Below are 8,260 nucleotides of genomic sequence, written 5' to 3' on the forward strand. Positions count from 1 at the left end.
CCCATCGGAGCTCCTTCGACAATTCAAGGATGAAGCTCTCCTCTGGCGCTGCCGGCTGTGGCGTCCTGATCATAACATCGTCGGTGAATGCTCCAAGTGCCTCCAACCCCCCCCCCCCCTGCTGTCTCTCCCCTTCCCCTTGTAAACTCGTCAACTTTAATTTTGCTTCATGAGGCCCTAATGATAGTAATTATGAAAAATCCAAACCATACCCTACAGGCCTACAACCCTGTTGTTTAAATAATTAGTGAAGTTATTACAACTCTGAGAGCAGATCGAGGTTTACACCTAGCTAGTGGCAATAAGAACGAAGAGAAAGAATGAGTATGTAGTTAGCTTTAGCTCATGGTGTGTCTAAGCTTGGCATCGACCGGACGGCCTTGCTTTGTCCATTGACCAATGACCCCTCACCCCGTCGTGTCAGTCGCTAGCAGTGGGCCAGTGGCCGTCCAAGCTCCACGTGCCCACCTGCTAGCAGATAGCTAGTGCAGCAGCATGCATTCTCTCCGGCCCCCTCCTTGGCTTTGGCTCCGATCCCTTCCTCATTATTGGGCCGGCCGGCCATCTACAACTCCGTCCATGCATATCTCGATCGATCTCTTGGTGGTTTCCGGCAGACCGTACCTGCATTTCGGTCGCCGTCTGCTTGTTCCACCGGCCGGCGACAGATCGAGTGGCGCGTACGTGGAAGCAATCAGCAGCAGGCCAGGTACGGTAGCGGGCAGCGACGGCCATCGCGGGCCGGAGGCTTTCCTCCGATCCCTCCCGCTGGTCTCGATCGGGCTTTAAGGTCTTGCTCGCAGGAGAGGAGGGAGCAAAGAACGAAGACACAAACAATATAATATAGAGATTATCTATATATATTATATTAACGGATCGACGTACGATCGAGAGCCGGTGAATGGTGATGAAGCCGGGCGGCACCCTCAAGTCCCGGCGAGGCAGTGCCGGGGACGAGGAGGAGGCCTACATCGTCGGCTTCCCGGTGACCCCGCGCAAAGACTACTGCTGGTCGTCGTGGCTGCTCAAGGCCGTGGTGGTGCTGGTGATGCTGATGGCCGGCGTGTTCATCGGGCTGTCGGCCAACGTCAACGTGTCGCGCTACTACTACTACAGCAGCATTGGGTCCTCGTCACCCTTGTTATCTTCTTCCTCTTCCCTGCAGGCCGGCAGCAGTGGTAATAATAATGGCGATGTCGTGGCTGCTTCCACCGCGAGCCGCAGCTGCAGGAATAATAATACTAAGAAGAAGAGGATCCAGCAGAAGGTGACGGCGGCGGTGCTTCTGGACTTCCGTGGTTTCGTGGATCCCGGCCCGACATGGGGCCACTCGATGTCGGACCCTGAGCTGTTCTGGCGGGCGTCCATGGCGCCGCGCGTGGAGGAGTACCCGTTCCAGCGCGTGCCCAAGGTGGCGTTCCTCTTCCTGACGCGCGGGCCGCTGCCGTTCGCGCCGCTGTGGGAGCGCTTCTTCCACGGCCACGAGGGGCTCTACTCGGTGTACGTGCACGCGCTGCCAGGCTACGCAGGGCGCTACCGGCCGTCTTCGCCGTTCCACGGGCGGCAGATCCCGAGCGGGGAGGTGTCGTGGGGCTCCATCACGCTGGTGGACGCGGAGAAGCGGCTGCTGGCGAACGCGCTGCTGGACTGGTCCAACCAGCGATTCGTGCTGGTGTCCGAGAGCTGCGTGCCGGTGTTCAACTTCCGGACGGTGTACGAGTACCTGGTGAACTCGGCGATGAGCTACGTGGAGTCCTACAACATCGATGTGCCCCAGTGCGCGGGGCGGTACAACCCGCAGATGGCGCCGGAGGTGCTGGAGGAGCACTGGCGCAAGGGCTCCGAGTGGTTCGAGATGAGCCGGGACCTGGCCGTCGACGTGGTGGCGGACCAGCGCTACTACGCGCTGTTCCGGCGCCACTGCACGCCGTCGTGCTACCCGGACGAGCACTACATCCCGACGTTCCTGCACCTGCGGCACGGCGCGCGCAACGCCAACCGGACGGTCACCTGGGTGGACTGGTCGCGAGGGGGGCCGCACCCGGCGCGCTTCGGCAAGGCTGCCACCACGGCCGACCTCATGGCCGCCATCCGGAGCAACGGCACGCTGTGCCTCTACAACGGCAAGCCCACCACGGTCTGCTACCTCTTCGCCAGGAAGTTCGCGCCCAGCGCGCTGCCCATGCTGCTCAACTTCAGCAACACGCTGCTAGACTTCTGAATTTTCTCATTCTGTTTTTTTTCCCTTTTCTACTGAGTGTCTAGGATAGCAACACATATGAAAACTCAAGAAGCAGACAAGTGTTTGTTTCGATAGGATCAAAAACTCATGGGCCTAACAGATGGACGAACTTGCTAGCAGCTGGTCTGCTAGACATAACAGGTGTAGCTAGATGAAGCACAATGCTAGTAAGGGATGAATGAATACATATGAGCAATCGGTGATATCTTGAGTAGTCGAAGGAGATGCATGTCATTCATAAATGTTGAAGAAATCAAGAATGTTTAGTTCATTTTGAAGCCTGCAAAACCCTGCTTCATCAAGTGACTTGGTGAAATTATGGACAGGTTGATCTTTATTGACTACACTCGAATATCCCCTTTGCCTTGATGACCTCTTATCAAATGATGTAATATATATCAATGTGCTTTGTCTTTCAGTGTTGAACCGGGTTGATGGCACTCTCATTATCGCATATCGGTGTCACTTAATTATGTGAATTTAATTCCATAGTCAAGCAATATATGGTGATATCATCTATAGAAGGTGAAAAGGTATCAAGCAAAAGCAAGAATGAGCGATAGATTGTATAACTCATCTCATATGCCTTAGCATTGATCCCATCTTTCTTCGTATTGAACAAGTTTACAAACATACATTCGGCTTCCTGACACAAGATAGCATGAAAGCACTTCAAAGCCAAGTAAAACAAAGTTAAGGCCCTCCAAGGTGTCTTTATGCAGTGCATTGTTCATCAATTTATAGAAAAGGATGTTCGTAGAAAATTAAAATCTTGCCCATAAGATTTACAAACATGATTTACAAATAATATAGGGATATTATTGTCTTTTCCCTTTCTTTCTATATTATTGTCTTTTCCCTTTCTTTCTTGTCGCGCAAGTCTTGAACCTCTTCTTCTTCATCGACTTTGCATCCAAAGCTTTTCTTCATGCCGAGGCTGACTACTTTGGCTTGCACCTCTGCAGCTTATGTGTACAGACAAAGCCTCTCCACACAATGCTTTGGACGAAGGTTAGCATCGCCCATCCTTCATTTTATACTTGAAACACATTTAATCATGCCAAAGTGAAGGTGTTTTGAGGACCTTCGGTAAGGTAGGCCCCCAACAGTAGCCCCTTGCGGAATGAGTTTGTTTCTTCATAACGAGCTTAAATCGCAAAAATCAAAATTGGGACGCTTTGTGCCGAAGGTACGAAAACACCTTCCTGAAGAAAACACCTTCCTGAAGATCCATTGTATAATGAAGTGTTCTAAAGGTTGTCGCCTCCCAGTCAACTTTGCGTTGCTAGATCGTTGTCTCCTTGCGATGTAATTATTTATTTATTTTGTACAGAACTCCTATTATATAATAAAGTTGTAACATTCGTTTCTGTACCACTATTCATCATATGTGTAAGACTTGGTCCCAGCACATATGTTGTTTATGTTCGCGCCCGAGTTCCTTAAATCCAAGTGTGACACCTGTCGTCTGTTGCTACGGGGCGAAGAGAAATGGGAGAAAAGGACTCGACTCCACCCTTTTATTGTCGCTAGAGGTCGGTTTGGGGAAATCGTGGTTACGCTAGCCTGAGCCCAAGCTCCCCGCACGATGGTTACAGTGAAGTCCGCTTCGTGCACGTGGCAATGGAGGAGGGGGTTGGCGAGTTGGGCCCACATGTCGGCGTGTGGTGAGATGGGCACGATGTATTGCAGCGGTTGCGTGGGAGCTGACACCAGGGCCCAGACATCGGCGCCGACACCAGGGAGCTGGGTAGCGCAGGATCCAGTTGGTCCTCGGGCGGGGACTGCGCAAGTGGGTCGAGAATAAAGTAGCAGGCCCAGCTAGGTTTTCTTCTCCTTTTCTTTTTATTCTCCTTTTTTTTCTTTTCTAATTTTTTTATTTCAAATGTGAATTCAACTTTAGTTGTGAAATTGTACCCCCGTTAAATGTACAAATTGAGTACCCCAGTATGGTGAGGTTTGATATATTTATATATTTATTTCTCGGTTTATATAGTGTTTTTCTTTTCTTACTCCAAGGCTTTGATTCCAAATTAGGTTTTAAATTCTAGTTTGTACATCAATGTATTGTTTTTGATATTATTATTTTTATTATTTATAGATGCACAATCAAATAAACTCCATCATGATGCATATGTTATTTATGTGTCTCTTGTTTAGTTGTTCACTTTTAAATATATTATTCACATGTTCTAATAAGTAGAGGCCACACGAATAAGGAGATCAACTCTATTCTCATTATTTACATTTTGGGTATTACAAACTTCTTCTTGGGCTTGGAACATCTGTGAGCAAGATGAACAAGCTCACCATAATTATATCAACCTATCTCTGAGATAGACTTTCTCTTGCTACTAGAGAAGAATTATTATTTCTTGATTAAAATTTGATGCTTTTTTTGTTGTATCTTTGTTGTTTCCTTCGCCATGAGTGCTAGCTTTACATCAACTTTATCATTACTTGAGCTCTCAAGATTTTTTTTTATTTTTGCTTTGTCCTTCTCATGGTTGGCATTGAGAGCCAAGTCCTTTTTTGAAGAGGAGCCATCTTGAGTAGAGTTGATGAGTCGGCGTGTTGATTGAGAAATCAACTTGGTGGAGCACGGACGAGGAGCGTCGTCTTCGTACTGTATGCAAAACAAGTACTGGGAGAGGGGGAGAGAGCTAACACCACTCATTATCCATAGAAAACCATCACACGTGAAGCATGTCCGGCCGATGATCCACCGTGCGCTACGTACTATATATTTGCTTACACGTACTGTTAATTTACGTGTGGTATTGTACAGAAGAGAATTCGCGCGCGTACGTGATCGATCACAAAAAATCGTATGACCATGAATGTTCACGGTCGTCATGGCTTCCATGATGACGGTGGTGGCGGCGCGGCGGGGAACATTGGCGGCACGGCGGAGAACATGGTGTTCTTGTCGACGGCGGTTACGCCGACTCCCCTGCCGCTGCTGGTGAGAGCCACCAGGGCCGCGACGAGGCCGGCGTTGCCTACCAGCGTCGGCTCGTTCTGCCCGAAGGTGTTGCGCGAGTCCTTGAAGCCGTCGTTCTTGTCGGGCCCGCCGACCATGGCGCCCCCCAGCAGGTTGGGGTCCGCTTTCTTGCTGTCGCGCCACTTGTAGCCGCCGGTGCACGAGTACTTGACGCCGTTGTGCGGCGTGGACGCGCCACGGTGGTGCACGTGCCGTGGGTACTTGCTGCCGAACCCAACCACGTAGCTCATCTTCTTGGGGTTGTCACCGAGAATGTAGTTGATCTGAGACCTGGCGAACTCACGGAGGTCGTTGGTGGTCATGAAGTTTGGACCGCAGTACCAGCCGGGGACGTTGACGGCCTCCATGTAGTCGGCGTAGAGCGCAGCGATGAAGGAGTTGGCGACGACGTACTGCAGCGGCTGCCCCCTGCCGTGGTTGAAGAGCGCCATCCCGCCCTTGGTGAAGTTGAAGGCGGCGAAGCGCGGGAAGTACATGCACATGTTGAGGCTGGTGGCGTTGTGGTAGCCGGCGAGCGACTCCTCGTACGGGTAGCCGGGGTTGAGGAACATGCGCAGCCGCGACAGCAGCAGCTGGGCGCCCGGGAGCTTGTTGTCCCAGCTGAACACGGAGAAGTCGAGGATGTTGAAGAAGGCCTTGGCGTTCTTGGGCAGCCGCGGGTCGGTGGCGAAGGTGAGGTAGCTGTTGTTGCCCGTGGCGTAGTACATCCACGCCGCGCTCCACATGTACTCGTCCCAGTAGCTGGTGGAGTTGTAGTAGTACTCGATGTCCGGCTGACGGAGCGAGTAGGGGGTGCGCCGACCCGACTGCCGCGCGAACTTGTACACGGTGGCCGCGCCCTGGCTGAGCTTCTTGGAGTAGGTGGCGTTGTCGCGGAACACGATGGAGGCGGCCGCCAGGGCAGCGGCGACCTCGCCACCCAGATCAGGGGCGGAGCTCACGGACAGTGAAGGGCGAGGATATGCCATGTCCTCCGGCCGGTTCCAGCAGTAATGGTCGTCCGGCCGGCTGCCGTTGATCTTAGCAGTACCCACCTGGAGTGGAGGGAGCGAGCAACTCAACAGTCAGCTAGCAGTGTCGTCAGAAATCTCAAGGGATGGATACTGTCGTTTACCTGAGCGTATAACTTGTCGATGGTGGAAGCAGATGAGTTGAAGGTGAGCAGCAGATAGTCGGTGCCCCACTTGATGAGCTCCCTGACATGGTCATACTCCCCCATGGCCTTGTACTTGGCGCTGTACTCGATCACCGACCAGCTCAGCAGCGTCATGGAGAAGGCCATCGGGAAGTGGAACTTGATGTTGTCGCCAGCGTCGTAGTAGCCGCCGACGAGGCCACCCTTGACGTCCTTGGCGTCGGAGCCGTCTGACAGGCCAGAGTTCCCGCGCCACTTGATGCCATTGTTCTTGGGAAGGTGGCCGGCTGCATGAACCATTACAATTTGAGGGATCAGAGAATACAGATCTACAGGTCCTTGCAATAGAGTAGAGTACAGTACAGGGCCATTCGGAAAGCAACGCGCCAAGATAAGCAAAAATTCAGGTCACTTACATTTCTGGGCATTGAAGAAGAGGAGCGCCTTGTGCAGCGCATCTGTGTACTGATCTGGCGGCGGCGGGCCTGGCTTCTTGTGCGGGATGGACTTGGCGATGATGATGGGGAGGCCGATGAGGACGAAAGCGGCGACGACGCACCACAAGGCCCACCAGAGCATCTTGCGCTTGACGACGATGCAACCGAGGTCCACGTACTTGTCCTTCTTCTTGGCCTCCGGCGGGCCCAGCAGCCAGCTCTGCTGGGTCTCGTCCAGCTCGTGGTGCTGCCGCGCCGAGAGCGCGCCGCGGTCCAGGTCCATGTTGCGGCTGTGGTCGTCCTCCGCCGCGCCATCGGCGATCTCGAACGAGCCGCCCCAGTGGTTGGCCGAATACATGGCTGATAGCTAGATGGCTGGGTAATTGGCTTTGATGGCGCGCGCGGTCAGCGGCGCATGGACGGGGACGGCGATGGTGCCTTCGGGCCTTCCTGGGCAGGGGAGTTTTGAAGATTAGGATGGGGTAGTTGACCTGACCCGATCCGTGCTCCATGGAGCCTGGCCTTCCCCGGTTTCCCCTTCCTTGCTCTGCTAGGAAGGGGCAGTTGGCACTGTCGGTGGCGAATTAAAAACCCTTTTCCGAAACAAAAAAAAATCATGTGCATGTAAATGCGACGTATACTGCTGTAATATGCTTGCCGATCTGTCGGTTTGTGAGTTTTGCATTGTTCCTCGCTAACAATGCAACTTGATTGACAACACATAATCTATACTACTCTATTATATTAACAGCCTAATATGGGTATATATATCTGGTGTTACCACAATCTGGGTCCGCCCCGATTGATTCTCTCGCTCCACGCGCCCCGTCTCGACGACGTGCTGTCCCACCATGATTCTGCCCCGTCTCGGCGTTGTGTGTCCCATGCCCAGCGCTCACACAACGCTCTCTTAGCTATTGCCTTGTGGGCCCCACGCCCAGCGCCCACATAGCGCTCTCTCGGTTACTAACCACAAAAAATAGTGCAGAACGAGCACTCGAACTCACACCCCCTGCTCTAGAAATTTGGGCTAACCACTAGACCACACGTAACTTAGTGTTTAGAAATAAACAATAATTATATTTAAATAAATATCTCAATACCTATTTATATGATATATAACAACTGTAACAAACCACGTGCAATTGGCTAGTATGATATACTATGGGCATAGCAACTGACTAAGGGCTTGTTTAAGAGAGCTTTACTTAAAGAATTTCATCAACTTCGATTTTTCAGTTTCAACATAAAACAACTTCAACAAATTGTTAAGGTGGGTTTGAGTAGTGTTTAGCTTGCACATGGACTCCAGCTTCTGTAATACAGTTGATTTGTGTGAGCTTTCTAGATTACCCTTGATGATTAGTGGGTTGTCACTTGAGAACCGAAGTGGTAGTGGTATGTTGTGTAACTGATGGCATGGTGGGTAATTTTTGTTCAAT

General features: G+C 51.7%; 2 protein-coding genes across 2 annotated transcripts; one reads left to right on the plus strand and one right to left on the minus strand.

Annotated features, from left to right (window-relative positions):
• Positions 1-522: 522 nt before the first annotated feature.
• On the plus strand, positions 523-4,578 carry LOC103642231 (glycosyltransferase BC10). Its single transcript, XM_020545928.2, has one exon. It carries the CDS (start codon positions 902-904, stop codon positions 2,219-2,221), a length of 1,320 nt encoding a protein of 439 aa, XP_020401517.1. The 5' UTR covers positions 523-901; the 3' UTR covers positions 2,222-4,578.
• A 371-nt stretch (positions 4,579-4,949) lies between these two features.
• On the minus strand, positions 4,950-7,254 carry LOC103642232 (uncharacterized). The gene is made up of 3 exons (NM_001301537.1): positions 6,798-7,254; positions 6,361-6,668; positions 4,950-6,280 (listed from the first exon to the last, which is right to left on the minus strand). The coding sequence occupies exons 1-3, from the start codon at positions 7,174-7,176 to the stop codon at positions 5,096-5,098; spliced, it is 1,872 nt and encodes a 623-aa protein (NP_001288466.1). The 5' UTR covers positions 7,177-7,254; the 3' UTR covers positions 4,950-5,095.
• Between the last annotated feature and the right edge of the window lie 1,006 nt (positions 7,255-8,260).

This window comes from Zea mays, chromosome 10 (assembly GCF_902167145.1).
Source record: "Zea mays cultivar B73 chromosome 10, Zm-B73-REFERENCE-NAM-5.0, whole genome shotgun sequence".
Taxonomy (NCBI): Eukaryota; Viridiplantae; Streptophyta; class Magnoliopsida; order Poales; family Poaceae; genus Zea; species Zea mays.

Bases quoted from the DNA above. Each gene is read 5' to 3' on its own strand.
- LOC103642231 (XM_020545928.2), top strand. From the start codon at position 902: ATGGTGATGAAGCCGGGCGGCACCCTCAAGTCCCGGCGAGGCAGTGCC.
- LOC103642232 (NM_001301537.1), bottom strand. From the start codon at position 7,176: ATGTATTCGGCCAACCACTGGGGCGGCTCGTTCGAGATCGCCGATGGC. The intron at 6,669-6,797 runs GTAAGTGACCTG...TGGTTCATGCAG, and splicing joins CTTCTTCAATGCCCAGAAAT to CCGGCCACCTTCCCAAGAAC. The intron at 6,281-6,360 runs GTAAACGACAGT...CCTCCACTCCAG, and splicing joins TCGACAAGTTATACGCTCAG to GTGGGTACTGCTAAGATCAA.